Source organism: Zosterops lateralis (genome assembly GCF_965231275.1).
Source record: "Zosterops lateralis genome assembly, chromosome: 17".
Lineage (NCBI taxonomy): Eukaryota > Metazoa > Chordata > Aves > Passeriformes > Zosteropidae > Zosterops > Zosterops lateralis.
This window is the reverse complement of record NC_139777.1, coordinates 212,717-227,462: the sequence shown is the minus strand read 5'-3', so window position 1 is coordinate 227,462 and position 14,746 is coordinate 212,717. Positions and strand designations below refer to the sequence as shown.

At 41.4% G+C, this 14,746-nt stretch overlaps 1 protein-coding gene and 1 long non-coding RNA gene across 14 annotated transcripts in view; one reads left to right on the top strand and one right to left on the bottom strand.

The window, feature by feature from the left end:
- LOC310916566 overlaps positions 1-958 on the bottom strand; it is a 36,717-nt gene extending 35,759 nt beyond the window's left edge. For 8 of the 9 annotated variants that reach the window (XR_014591318.1, XR_014591319.1, XR_014591320.1 and 5 more), the window contains exon 1: positions 381-733. This is a non-coding gene — a long non-coding RNA (uncharacterized lncRNA). Of the gene's footprint in view, positions 1-380; positions 734-849 lie in introns of those variants that run through there. The other variant, XR_014591317.1, reaches the window with a different exon arrangement.
- A 54-nt stretch (positions 959-1,012) lies between these two features.
- The window catches only part of SFSWAP (splicing factor SWAP), a 33,287-nt gene continuing 19,553 nt past the window's right edge, over positions 1,013-14,746 (top strand). For 2 of the 5 annotated variants that reach the window (XM_083874009.1, XM_083874013.1), the window contains exons 1-11: positions 1,013-1,382; positions 3,860-4,029; positions 4,548-4,685; positions 5,681-5,766; positions 7,292-7,517; positions 7,955-8,070; positions 8,926-9,061; positions 10,128-10,365; positions 10,606-10,737; positions 11,114-11,207; positions 13,427-13,601. In XM_083874009.1, the coding sequence (XP_083730135.1) occupies positions 1,129-1,382; positions 3,860-4,029; positions 4,548-4,685; positions 5,681-5,766; positions 7,292-7,517; positions 7,955-8,070; positions 8,926-9,061; positions 10,128-10,365; positions 10,606-10,737; positions 11,114-11,207; positions 13,427-13,601 (1,765 nt within the window). In that variant the 5' untranslated portion in view covers positions 1,013-1,128. Of the gene's footprint in view, positions 1,383-1,673; positions 4,030-4,547; positions 4,686-5,680; positions 5,767-7,291; positions 7,518-7,954; positions 8,071-8,925; positions 9,062-10,127; positions 10,366-10,605; positions 10,738-11,113; positions 11,208-13,426; positions 13,602-14,746 lie in introns of those variants that run through there. The other 3 variants (XM_083874010.1, XM_083874011.1, XM_083874012.1) reach the window with 3 other exon arrangements.

Below are 14,746 nucleotides of genomic sequence, written 5' to 3'. Positions count from 1 at the left end.
AATTCTCCGGTTTATAAACTTTCCTTGAAAGTTTTCACTCAGTGCCCCAAGTCCTCTCTTTCCCCTTTCATGGAAAGGCTGGACTTGGCACTCGGTGCCCGGGTCTGACTGACAAGGAGGTATTCGGTCACAGATTGGACTGGATGGTCTCAGAGGTGTTTTCCCAAGCGAACTGATTCTGTGACCCCCACTCTGGCTCCCGGGCCCTCCCCCGGAGCCTCAGGGGCGCAGCCTGAGGCGATTCCCGCCTTGTGCCGAATTCCCGCCTTGTGCCGAATTCCCGCCTTGTGCCGCCCTGCCCTGCCCGGCCCTGGGCCCCCTCAGCCCCCGCTCTCCGGGGCTCCGAGGGGCGTGGGGACACCGGCACACGGGGCCCACACCTCGGTTCTGTTTATGCGCTCCTCGGGCTCCTTTCGGCCCACAAGGGCGCTCCCCACACGCGGGCCCACATTTCGACTCTGTTCTGAGCTCCTTGGGCTCCTGTCGGCCCACAAGGGCGCTCCCCACACGGGGCCCACATTTCGGCTCTGTTCATGAGCTCCTCGGGCTCCTGTCGGCCCACAAGGACGCTCCCCACACGCGAGCCCACATTTCGGCTCTGTTCTGAGCTCCCCGGGCTCCTTTCGGCCCACAAGGGCGCTCCCCACACGCCGGCCCACATTTCGGCTCTGTTCTGAGCTCCCCGGGCTCCTGTCGGCCCACACGGGCGCTCCCCACACGCGGCTCCCGCCCCGCGTCGGGCCGCCACAGAGCGCTCGGGGACAGCGCCCCGCCCTCCGCCGTGCCACACTTTCGTCACGGCCGTGCCCGTGGCTCCACCGCCCCCCCCCGAGCCTCAGCCCTTGTCACCGAAGGCGTATTGTCCTCGCCGGCACCGCGGAGTCGCGTTAACCGCGGAGTTAACAGCGGGGCTCCCGGCCCCGACTCGAATCTGCGGTCCCCAAAGGGCAGCCCGCCCCGTCCCTGCGCCACCGGCGGAAGCGGAAGCGGCGCCATTTTGTCTCGGGTGATGGCGGCTGTGGGGCTTTGGGGCCGGGGGCTTTAGCGCGGGCCCGGCCGCGCGGGGACTCGCTGCTCGGACAGTCGGTGCTCCTGCCAGCTGCCTCCGCCTCGCTGCGCCCCCCGGTGATGTACGGAGGGCTCGGAGGGTCTCGACGGACTGCAGAAGAAGCAGGCCCGCCGCCCCTAATGTTGTTGTCAGGCGGGGGAACGGTGCCCGGGCCCCCCGGAGGAGGTGCAGGCGGAGGCGGGAGTAGCCGTGTGGAGCTGCTGGTGTTCGGCTATGCCTGCAAGCTGTTTCGGGATGATGAGAAGGCTCAGTACCAGGAGCAGGGGCGACACCTTATTCCTTGGATGGGAGACCCCAAGATCATGATCGATAGGTCGGTGTAACACAACCCCCAGACTGTGCTGCGAGATCTGCTGTGATAGCCTCTTTCTGTTCCCCCCCTTGTGCTGTGGGCAGTGCGGGCGGGGGTTGAGCAGAGGGCTGGCTCTGGCAGCACGTCGGGACCGGCCGCGGCGGGGCTGGAGCTGCTCCCCCGGCCCCGCTGCGAGGGCTCGGCACCGCTGAGGGCTCGGCACCGCTGAGGGCTGCCCTGCCCGTCCCGCCCGCGGGAACTTGGCGGTTCCCGCTCCGGCAGCGCTGGGCCTCTCTCCTCCCGGCAGTCGGCGTGCGATGGGTCTCTGCTCCACTGGTCGAGGCAGGGTCGGCAGGGTGGAGAGCGGGAATGATCTGTTCCTTTTCAGTGCAAACCACAAACATTCTCTTTTTTCACTTGGAATCCAAGGGAGCCTGATGGCGTGGGGGTACTTATTAGGCACATTGTGTGTTCTGTAGGTGAGAACGGTGCACTGTGGGGAGTGCAGAGGTGTTAATCCGCCTTAAAGGAAATGAGGATTTCCTATTTCTCCTACATAGTCTGACTGCAGGCTGTTGATGGGACACCCCAAAAGCAATTCGTGGCCTCTTTACTTTTCTTGGTGCCATGATTTACTGTATTAGACAAATAGATTTGATTTGGAGTGCTTGCTCTTGAAATTTTATGTCAGGGCTGGCTTCTTTTGGTTGTTGTGCCATAGGTCCAGGTTCGTGGCCAGAGAGAGTAATAGAAACTGCTTTGATGTTCCTTTTGGTCTCTTGAGTTGTTTCAGCACTGCAGGCTGGGATTTGGAAATAAATTAATTCAGAAAGGGTTCCCTGAATATTTTGTTGGACAGAGGGATGATGAGAGATCAGTTTGGTTATGTTTGAGTGGAGCACTGAAAGAATAATTTAAGATCTGTGGCTGACTCTGAAAACCTCAGTGGAAAGATGGAAGGATTTTGGTTTGAAAAGGGTCACATAACACACTCTGTATATTATTCCCTCAGTTTCGTGACTGCTTTGGTGCTGGACAGGATTTTCTCATTTTGACCTTCAAGCTGTATTTGTCTTGAAAGAATGTCAGTAAGGGAAGGTCTTTTGATTTCCTTCCATAGGACTGGAGAAAAAAGAAGTGCCCTTGCACCGTTTTGGTGCTTGTGCCACTAAGGATGGTTTCCATTGGAATAAATTTGCTAAATTGGAATAGACACGAAGGCAGGACAAAACGGTCATAAATATTTTTAGCTATGTTTCATTTCTCAGTTACACAAGAATGGAAGTGTTGTGTTGCACACTTCTAATCCAAATAATTTCTGTGACTGATCTCATTTGTAGGTAGAGGCTGTTTTTGGGGTGCTGTGCAGCAGAGCCCCGTTCACAGGTGTTACAGAAATTTTAGGGAGTAAACACTAAGTATGTGCATGTCTGTACACACATACTGAAATACCAAATAATGTACATTTGTGAGTTAAGGGAGCTTGCAATTGCTAATCTTATAAACTCCTTTGGAAGCTTAGGTTCCTTTTATCTCCAGCAGCAGGAAGTCTTCATTTTCACCATTTTGGGAAAAGCACATTGCTATGAGAAGACTTGGGTTCAAGTTTGCCTGTGGACAGAGCTTGATTAACCAGACCTATGCTTCATTTGCTTTTTGCTATAAGAATATTTACTTTCTTTGTTTTTGGTCTAGCAAGTTGGCACAAGTCAAGAGTTGTGTGTGGGAAGACACCTCAGCGGAGTCGAGTTTACTGTTGCTTTATTTTCCAATCAGTTTCTCTTACTGATTCATAAATATTATCCCAATGCAGTGCTTTTCCTGCAAATAAAGTGATTTCTTAGTAAAGGAACTGTACATCATTGATCTTTGCCGATTTTGCGGTGAACCTCCTTAAATTGCATGTTTATGTTACTGTTCCTATGTATGTGTGTCTCTCTATCACATAACCCAGAACTTATTTCCTCAGCCAAATGGCTAGGGGCCGAGCCTAGCCATGATTTTACCTCCAATGGACGCAAGTTTCTATGGTGAAGATTTCTCCTGAGAGTTCGGGACTAGCAGAAAGAAGCGAGGAAATTTCGACCGTTTGGTTCTTTCGGATAGGTATTTATGTACTCGGGTTTGTGTGAATGTAAGCTATTTGACTTTCCAGAAAAACGTATTTTGCAAGTGACATTGATTGGTTGGTTGAAGCACGTACGGTAAGAGCTGTTAGGGAAATGGATCCCGCTTAAACTATTTAAGGATACCTTTGCCTTTAATTGTAATAATTTGTTAGTTTCTTTGAGAGGAATTTAGACTATTAAACAAATTTTCGATAGTTGGTGACAAATGATTAGCAAAATTAATTGTAACTTCTAAAAGGGAATATGCATTAACGTATAAGTTTGTTTTGGTTTGTTTTTTTTTTTTCATTTTTATTGGGTAAGTATTTAAGTAGTCGCATAAACCCAAGCCCTAAGTTCTTTGCATTGACCAGCTGTTTCATCCTGCAGGTATGATGGGCGTGGTCACCTGCATGACCTTTCTGAATATGATGCTGAATATTCCACCTGGAACAGAGACTATCAGTTGTCCGAAGAGGAGGCTAGAATAGAAGCCCTCTGTGATGAAGAGAGGTATTTAGCCTTGCATACGGACTTGCTTGAGGAGGAGGCAAGGCAAGGTATTGCTCAAGGAATAAAATGGTTATTAAAAAAGCATGTTTAAATAAATTATTATGAAACTAAATTTACTCCTAATTTTATACTCTCTTTTTCTGATGTTATCTTGACAGTACCCAGTGGATTCGAAAAGCGGGAGTCTTTGCGTGTGTGAGAGGACCTCAGGATAGTTTAACTGTAGATCCACACAGAAATTGCCCAGATTCTGAGGGCAGACTGGGATTTCAGACCCCCAAAATAAACACATTCTGCTTCATTTCTAGTGTTGTTTAAAGGAGATTCTGTGCTTTTATGCGCATAATTGCATTAGAATGTCTTAATCCTCAGCCTGTATCTCTTCAAGAAGAAATAAATGGTCAGCATGTGTACATGCTGTGTTTTGCTATTTAGTTTTTAATGAAAGCTAAAATGATGAGGAGAAAACTTCTTATTTAAAAACTAAAGTAAGAAATATATATATTTTTTAATGAATTAGCTTCCGAATATATTCTAATGTTGGTAATTTCATTTTTTGTTCAAGAGGAGGAATATAAAAGACTCAGTGAAGCTTTGGCAGAGGATGGTACCTATAATGCAGTGGGGTTCCGTTATGGCAGTGATTATTATGACCCTTCAGAACCCACTGAAGAGGAGGAACATCAGCCTGCAAAACAAAGAGGTAAGGGGTAAAAATGACAAGAGTTAATTGAGAGGGAGGACATAGCATTTCTCTGTCTTGCAGTTGAGGATTTAAAATATATGTGCTATTAAAATGCAGTTAAAAATTTGGAAAGCATTTCATCAAAGTCTTTATGGGACTCTATTACTGAGTTTTTGCAGAGTTTTTTCTTGATGAGCTTAAAAATGTTTTCCTGTTATGGTACAGTCAATACTGCAGTCATCAGGGAATTTAATTCTGCTGTCATGCAGATTCTTATTCAGAAAAAAATAGCAATTCTGTAAAACTGTACAAAGGGTTTTTCCTCTGCTCTTTTCTGAAGCAGAATTGATTGTCTTTTCTGGGGTTTAATTCACTTGTTTAAGACTCTGTAAACAAATGCTGTTATCTGGAGCTGCTGCCAAAGGAAACACTATTCTTTGTCTGCTGTTCTTTCCTTCTTTCATTGCTGCTAAAATTTTTATGTATTTTGTGGAGTTAAACTATTTTGAGTTCATTTAAAAACACAAAACAAAAACCAGCCCACCAGAAAGTAACCAAACAAGTAAATTCCCTTTCCTGCATGGTTTGTCCTCAGTAATCACTGCGATGTCTCATTCGTGGTGAGGTTGTTCTACTGTTTGTGCAGCTCCTGTGGTCAGGTGTTCCTGCATTTGGTGCCATCTAATCTGTCAGGGGAAAAGGGGAATACAATTTCCCTTAAGGCTAGCAGGATACATAATACTATAAGTTACTTTAAAAAGTAAACTTTTTACTACAATTACTATAAAAATCTGTAAAGCAAAGTATTTTCAGAGGAACATTTCTGCTATAGCAAAAAATGGCATGTAATACAAATTGTTGTTTTTAACCATATTTAAATGCTGTTTGTATAGCTGTATTTGATAAATTCCTTGATTGCACATCCTTCTAGAAATACTTTATTTCAATTTTTTTTTTTAACATTTGTGTACTTTTTTCCCCCCCTAAATACTTTATTGTGTCATTTCTTGTAGAAACAGCTCAGACAGAAAATACAGAGGAAAATGAGGAACCTTTTGTTGCCCCTCCAGGACTGAATGTACCTTCTGATGTGGAACTGGTATGTGTACATGTAATGCAGCCTACACTTGTGCCAGTTTTTAAACAGTTAATGGTGCTCTGTTTGGTGGTTGGGTTACGGGTTTTTTTCCATTAACTTTAGTGTGGTACATTTTAAATTACTCTAAAATAGTAACCTAATTTCAGATGTTCTCCATTGAACTCTTGAGTTCTATGGACACCGTTGAACCTTCTTTTTCACACTGAAATGATTTTTTTGCTTATGCTAAGTGCATTTGGTGTCACTTGTGATACTGTTTTAGCTAATGTAGGGAAAAGGCAGTTGTTCTTGGAATGGATACTTGCTGAGATGTAAGGTGTTTGCTAAGTGTTTTGTAGGCTTGATTGGACTTCCATATTTTTCTTGAAGGGACCTGAACAGACACCTGCTTGAGTGCAGGTCTAGCTATAAGGGTTTTCAATGTATTTCAGATTTCATAAAAGATGCTGGAAAATCAGATAATATTCTTTCTTCTATACCTGTGGTCGTGAAGGTGTTAATTTATATGAGGGCTCAACTTGATATTCTCAACTTGATAACCTTGACCAGTGAAGATTCAGAACATTCTGTTAGAATAATAGTGAGCAGAGAGTATTTGTGTAACTGTTTTTCTTGTTCATTAGCTTTTATTTAAAGAACCTTGAGTTTTCAGAGAAAAGCTTCTTATTTTGCATTTTGATACTGTTTCCAAAATGTAAGTGCTGGTGACAGAGTGTTGGTTTAGATACCTGCTTGGCTTGAGTTCTGTTCTGAAATTTAGGATATATTTCCTATTTACCCGTAGTGCAATGTGGGGATTACTGAAGTAATTTCTCAGTCACCTGTTGGACTCCAGTATGTTCACATGAGCAGAAAGCAAATGTAGGTGTATTTAGTTTTGATTACAAAAAATGAACCCCACAAACATCAAAATGTCTGGGCAGCAGCTGTAAAAGCAATGTGTGCTTAACCTGGGATTGGGAATTGTGAGAAATTTTTTTGGTAAGCCTTGATTTGTTGTTGCTTATCTATTCAAGTCATAGAATACTCTTCAAGGGAATGGACGTGGGAATTATAGTTTGTATGTTGGTCTTCAAAGGCAACATGTTCTTCCCAAGCAAATACAAAGTAAGAAATTTCTAGTTAGGGAACAATATTTGCACATTCAGAGATAACAGAATTAAGGACAGCTTTTGGGAAGGAAACTATACATGCTGAGTCCTCAGAGCACCTTGAGATATTGTAACACCGAGGTCATCCAGGATCTGTCGCACTCATCAGTTTGGTGTTCATTGCAGAAACAGCTGTGCTGGTAGAAGGGAATCATGCAAAAGGAACTGAATAAGCAGCTGAGGAGGACTGGGACGGTTTTGGTTATTTTTTAGGGCTGATGTGATTTCACTAGTTCTAAGTGATTATGAAACTTAAGTTGCTAAAGTAAGCCAAGAAGAGCAGGGAACTACTGTTCCTTCTGATTCCCTGTGGAGTTCTAACACTGTACAAACTGCTTATGAAAATACAAATATGTGTTATTTTACTCCCCCAGCCACCAACGGCAAAGATGCATGCAATCATTGAGCGGACTGCAAACTTCGTGTGCAAGCAGGGAGCCCAGTTTGAGATCATGCTGAAAGCCAAGCAAGCCCGCAACTCCCAGTTTGACTTCCTGCGCTTTGATCACTACCTCAACCCCTACTACAAGTTCATCCAGAAGGCCATGAAGGAAGGGCGCTACGCGGCTCCTTCCGAGGGTAAAGCGGACGAGAAGAAACGTGAGTTGTTGCTTGGCAAACAGTGGCTTCAGCATGGGAATCAGGGAAACAGATGCTGGTCCTTTTGTTAAAATAGCCACATTTTCCTGGGATTCCACTGCAGCTGAGATTGATGTGATGATTCAAAATTTTGTTTAAATTGGAGGTTTTTTTAAGAAAAATATATTGTTTGTGGGAACTTTCAGCTACAGAAGCTGCTATGATGTGGAAGTTTTAGAAACAGTCATATAGCTCCAAGTCCAACAGAAGGCTGGCCTATCCATTTAAGGTTTAGTTTTATTGATGTTGGGCAATATCTCAGATCTATCCTTCTGTGGCTACACTGATTTATATGAATGATGCTTTCCTAAAAATTCATGCTTGTCCTGTATCATTTTTCTTTGCTAAAGCAAATTCATAGCAAACCCAAGTAAAATTCAGACATTTCTTTTGTTTAGACTCGAGAGTCAAATCTGAGGAAGATGAGGATGATGATGACGACGATGATGGAAATTATCTTCATCCAAGTCTTTTTGCATCTAAAAAGTGCAGTAGGCTTGAAGAGCTCATGAAGGTACTTGACACTGTTAAAATTACCTTTTTATCTTGTAAAACACCTGATTCATAGACACAAAAATTCTAATATGCAGGTGCTCAGGTCTTTTATTGACAAAGGTCTGGGGTACTTTCCAGACTGTAATTGAAGTCTTTTTTGGTAAACTTTTGAGTTGCCTTTTCTCTAGTACACAAATTAATGTTTTTCCATTTCCAAGGAATTAAATTTCTGTTTCTGATGTCCTCTGGTATTGAGGGCACCACTCAAGGATTTAGCTTACAGAACCTGGGTTGAAGCAAAGAGATTAAGGTATTTAATGCCTTCTGTATATAAGCTGAGAGAGAATTTTTTTCTTCTTAGATTTTAGTAGATGAAATGTTGACAGGAAATAACAGTTCCAGCAGATAGTATTTCACCAGAATTTACTGCTCATTAAATGTAAATTTTGCTAGATGTGTTAGTTGTTTTTATTTTTATGTGTTAGTTTGTTTCTATTTTCTGAGACTGGGCAGTGATGGAGTGGTTTTATGTGTTTGAGGCTTTCAGAGGAATGGCTGTGGTGCTGATATTTAGACAAGGCAGGTTCTGTGCCTTATCCCAGCGATGGCAGTCATTGGCTAACAGTAATAACCACTTCTTTTTTGTCGTACATTTCTGTTTACATGAAAGTGGGTTTTGTCTTGTTTTTCACTAATTTTCAAATACATTGATTCCGATGTGAGAGCTATAAAAACAGCAACTTCAGTGTTTGCCCGGAATTATTGATGTCTATTAACATAGATAAATTTACTTTCACAACAGTGTTGATGCTACTGTTCTTTAAATATGTACTTCCAGTTTTAATCTTCTTTTCTATTTTCAAAATATTTTCAGCCTTTGAAGGTAGTAGACCCTGATCATCCCCTCGCTGCACTGGTGCGCAAAGCACAATCAGATAATAATTCATCTACACCACAGTCAACAGACGGGGCAGCTGTGCAGACATCACAGGCAGAATATTCCTCTGATTGTAAGTGCTTTGTGAGGAGGCAGCTGGTGGTGTGTTTTGATGAATTGTGTGTGGATGCTGGTGGGAGGAGAATATGTTGGCTTCATGCTTCATCCTGTGTATTTATTCCTTTGCAATCTCCTGGGTCTTTGAAGGTCCATTCTGAGTATCTGTTGAATTGCTGCTTAGGAAAACCAGGAATGGGATGGAGGGGGTGGGCAGGCAGGAGGTGAAGTCTCCAGTCTATGAGTACGTTTAGCACAGTATCCTTTTTATTATATTATTTTGTTCCTCCAGAGTTTCTGTGCCTCTGAATTCTTTTCAGCTTTCAGAATTCTGAAAGTCCTTGATTCCTTAAATACGGAAATGCAACTTACCCTTTCATTTATGGGACTGACCATGTAATGCTACTGAGATATAAGAAAACTTGTAGTGAAGCCTTTATTACAGTAGTGTTTCATGTTATTATACATTTGTAAGTAACCAGAAAGACGTAATAAGCCTTCGTACTCTCAAGAAACATTTAGAACCAGAGAAGCTTTTAGTGTGGAAAACGTGTTCATTTGCATGGTTCATGATGTTGCTGATGATTTGCAAAACCTGTCTACTTTTGGAAGTTTAAGTAAGTAGGTGTGTGTCTATATATAGTAATATAGGGGTTTAATATGTATGCAGTGATTCTATTGCTAGTTTTGAATATATGCACATTTCTTTCTTAACCAAAACATAGTTTTAACGGAGTTAAATTGTCAGAGGTGAATTAGATTAGGAAGTGTAATTTCATACTAGCTCCTTTTTAGATATGCCTGCTCTAGCTCACTTCTTTATTCACATCTATGACCTTCAGTACATTTGCATTCTGTCCCTTAATCTACGTATTTCTTACTCATCCTAAATCTGTTAATATGAGCCTTTCTTTTTTTGCTTTGGGTTTGCTTTTTTTTTTTCCACCCAAGAAATGAGATGCCATTTCCGAGTGTGTTGTGTGAATCCAGATTCTCAATGTGTTTGTATTGATGTAATAATGTACTTCCCTGGGTGATCTTCTTCTAATTGGCAGTTTGTTCTTAAATGTGTCTTTTTGTAGCCACTGTGGCAGCCATGTACTACAGCTACTACATGCTCCCCGATGGAACCTACTGCCTGGCGCCGCCCCCTCCAGGGATCGATGTGGCAGCCTACTACAACGCGCTGCCCGCCGGGGTGACCGTGTCCGGCACCGCAGGGGTGGCCACGGTTCCTCCCCCCCCGGGTACCACACCCCCGCCGCCCCCGGACACCGCTGACAGCACCACTGCACTGACCTCTACCACAACGTCTACAAGGTACCTCAGGTTTGCTTCTTGGCTGGGGGAGTCTTCTTCCTGCACTTCAGTAGGGAGCGTTTAGTACGGGTTCTGTTATTGAATCAAGCTGTTTTAACTGCATGGCGAACACAGAGAACAAACCTTTCTGTATTTTTGTTTGTTTGTTTGTTTGTTTGTGGGTTTTTTCTTCTCTTCTTTTCAGAGTCTGAAATTTTTATGTTCTATTTTTATAAAAACATTTACTCTTGATGTTTTCAGCACAATTGCACCAGTGGTTGCCATTATACCTCCACCTCCAGATATCCAACCTGTCATTGACAAGCTAGCTGAGTATGTTGCTAGGAATGGGGTAAAATTTGAAACGAGTGTTCGTGCCAAGAATGATCTCAGGTAAGAGGAAATGTTATTTAAACTCGTATTTCAAAAGTTGCAGTTTTCATTTTTTAAGATATTAAATTACAGGACATGCAGGTTTTGAGAAGTACTGTTGTTTGTTTAATTGAAATATAGAGACCTACATAATGACAATGGGAAAGCATTATGGCTCAAATTATCAGAACAACCAACCTGTCAAAAATGGCATTTTTGATGTATGAGCATGCATGTAAGCATGCTCTTAATGTGCATCCTCTAAAGTTTAGGCTTAAGTAAGAGTGCTTCCAAACATCAAATAACATACCATCTGCTAGAGAAGACTAGATGATAGGGATTGTTAGTATTAGCTGTGTTTATGTGCATCTTCACATACTTGGTTCTCTTTTAACAGGTTTGAATTCCTGCAACCATGGCACCAGTATAATGCTTATTATGAATTTAAAAAACAGTTCTTCCTTCAAAAAGAGAGCGGTGACAACTGCCAGGTACATGTGTGTTTGTATATACTTGTATTAAAAATGCAGTAAATGTGAGAAAAGGACTTACCAGTTGTATTACCGTGAGACATTTAAAAATGGAGTGCTGAATTAGGGAGAAAATGATCAGCAAAGGATGTGAATGCTTTTTTTTTTTTTTCCAGTTTTGTACAGCGTTAAAGTAAGGATCTGTGAGATGGTTTGATATTTAATTCTTGCTTTTTACTATAATCCACTCCACCGTGGCTGTAATATAAAATGACAACCTGAAAATCTTCTGGCTTTCTATACGAGGGAATATATGCTTTGTGTAGGTTTAGAGCTTTGTAGGATTGTCATTAGTGTTCTGCTGTCAGAAAGGTTGGCTATGGCTTTTAACTCCCATACCTTCCCATGTACCTCATCATTCTTTGTACAGCAGTAGCACGGAGGCTGGAGGAGCTTTCTGACATGCTTTTTTCTGAGGGAGGTTTTGTTAGAGTCCAGTCATGACTGCAACAATACTGGAGTTTCAGAATCTCACAGCAGTTTCCTTCTTGCTTTGATTCTTTTAGTCCGTGTTATTAGAGTGTGGTAGCCGGACTTGGCATCCATGTTTCTAACTATTCTCATGTTAGCTAGTTAGATTGTTCTCTTACTGAAAAGAAAAATTGCAAATAATATCAGAACTACATTATCTGATGTTAACTTTTCATGGGAAAGAGCTATTTTTTTTTTAGGCCCTATGTCATTTGTCATCTCAAGGCTTAGATTGGGGAGCCTTAAACTGAAGAAGGTAGGCCTGTGGGTAAACTCCTCGGAATTGCTTTGTGGAAAATGAAGAAATTCGATAATGGTTGCTGTTTGGAACACTTGTGTCTGATGTTTTGTTTTAATAGTGAAACAATGTTTTGAAAACACTATTTTTAAAGATAAGCTGTGGTAAATATGATCTTACTCAGCTGATAAATTACAACCAAAATTGTCCTGTGCCACAATGCTGACTGTTGTTCTAGAATGTCTTATTTGCAAACCAGTGGGTTGAATTCATAATACTTACATAATTAATAAGGACTTGTTAACATGTAGTTGGGGGGAAATTGTACACTAACCAAAGCATAATAATAAAGGATTCATTTTAAATGTTGAAATGAGTACAGCTAAAAAGGAACTGAAACTGGTTTAAGTCCCTTGAGGTCAAGTTTAGCAATGCATATTTTTGTACTGCATGGCTTTGTAGATAATGCCATTCTCTTCAATCTTTTAAAATAATGATTTTGATATTATCTTTATGCTCTAGTAACATATGTATAGGAAACTAATGCAACTGTTGCTTTTCCTTTTGGCCATTAAAATTAATAAGAAACTGTACTACTGACATTGTAAATACAGGATGAAGTGCTTGATTTAATTGTGCTTTTCCCCTTCGAGGACTTTCAGAAGTCAGTTGTGTTGGTCAGGGAATGGCTGCAGGGAAATTCTGCTCAGTGCCTCAATTTCAACATCACATATGCTTAATAACAGCCAGAGCAACCAAACTCTTAGTTGACTATGTTAAATTACTTCATGTTGTCACACGACTCACCGTGTAAATACTTTGAATGGTCTATAATATACTTCTTGAAAATTATTTGCTGCAAGTTCAGAGATCATGCTGGATGATACAGTCACGTAATGGTAGAACCAGTAATTCTTTAGTTCCTTGAAAATCTCAGCACATCTGTTGTATCAAAGAACATTTCTAGGCCCAGTGTTCTTCAGCAGAATGTTGGAACAAATCAAACAGTTTGTGGTGATTCCTGTGAAATCTGATTCTGAAAAGAATTTACATGCAGTTGTTCATGAGGAAAAAGTGTCATAAGCTTTCACCCTCTCCCTGGGAATTGACTTCATGGATTTGGTTTAGGACCCTGGAAATGAAGACCTAAATAAATATACAAATGCTTTTAGGGTCTAATTTTTAAAATAGAATTTTTAAAGCAATTTTTGGCAAAAGTGTATTAGCTGAAAAACATTTTCTTTGCTGTAAAATAACACATTCTTAACTGTAGGTCTGTAGGTTTTACATCCTCTGGGTTTACATGAAGCAGAATTATGGTCATGAGTGCTGAGTGATACAAAATTAGCTGTTGTGTGATTAGCTGATAATACGATTTTTCAAATGGCTGACTAAATTGCAGCTCCACAGACATTGTATTAATGATTTCATAAGTATCCTGTTAGTAATTCTGCTCATTTCTTTTGAAAAGGGAGTATCTTCCTCTGAAGATGTTCCAGCAGACACTGCCAATGATACACCGAGTGAGACATTTGCAGATGAACATGCACCTGAAGATGCATCTGAGCCGAGTGCTAAGGGTGTTCCAGGAACTAAAAAGGATGTTCCTCCTCCTAAAGCTGTCAGTGATGGTAAACTGGTGAAAGGTATGGTAACATGATTTATTGGGCATGAAAATATTCACGAACATATACATAAAGAAAAAAAAAAAAGAAGGCAGGGGAAAGTAGGGAAAAGAATTTCATCATGTGAAAAATATATTTTCACTGAAGGCATCAAAAATGTCTGCAATAAGTAATTTGATTGCTTTCATATTTCTTTCTTAACAGACTATCAGGTATTTACAGTCTGACAAAATAAATTGTTTTATTTCAGTTTTGTGCAAGTTGAAGGTTTTCATCAGTGATGCCAGTAAAATCTTATTTTTGTCATTTTCAACTTGACAGTTCCAAGCTTTGTGCAAGAGAGAAATCATTCATTCTGAAGAAGAACGGTGGCTTTATTTGAAAGGGTACATGTGGAGGAAGTACTCTAGGCTAGTTGCTCATTCTTCCCGTGTTGGACATTAGTCATGCTGGAAGAAAAGACCCCTTTCATGTATAAATGAAATGTTTTTACTCTTGCAGTCAGAGCAGCAGAGGGACAGAATGGGAGTATCTCTCTGGAAGTCACTCAAAGCCAGCTAGCACACTGTTAGTGTCCTGAGTTGGAGAAATTATTGTTTATATCTGGGAGCTGATTTATTGGCCTGTCAGGAAAAGATATGTTAGAAATTCTTATTTTCAGTAAAAACTAAAAATGTGCATCTTTTAACTAGAACTGAAAGCCACTGAAAAAAATCAAAACAGAAAAAGCACTCTTTAAGTGGGCTTCCATGGATGGAAAATTCCTTCCTGCCACCTTAGTGGCTTACTTAATTACTGATAAGTTTATCTGCTCCCTGTGGTTCCTTGGAATTCGCTCTTCGTGCTTCTCACTGTGATCCCATTTCCTCCACAACCGGCAAACACTGGGCTCTTTGCTGCCTCTGTCAGACTGTCCAGACTCTGCCGTTTCTTCTCTGGACAGCCTGAGAAGCTTCCCTGAGGAGGGAACAATCTTCCTATTAAGAGATGCAATGTACACCAAGAAATATATATATTGTTTCTGTTGTTCTGCTATTAGTAAGTGGCAAACAGGAGCCCGTACTTCAATAGTAATCTGCTCAAATTTACATAATGGAATATAACCAGTGAATCATTTAATGGCAATCTGATTCCTCTAAACTTATTTTCATTTCCTTTAATATGGT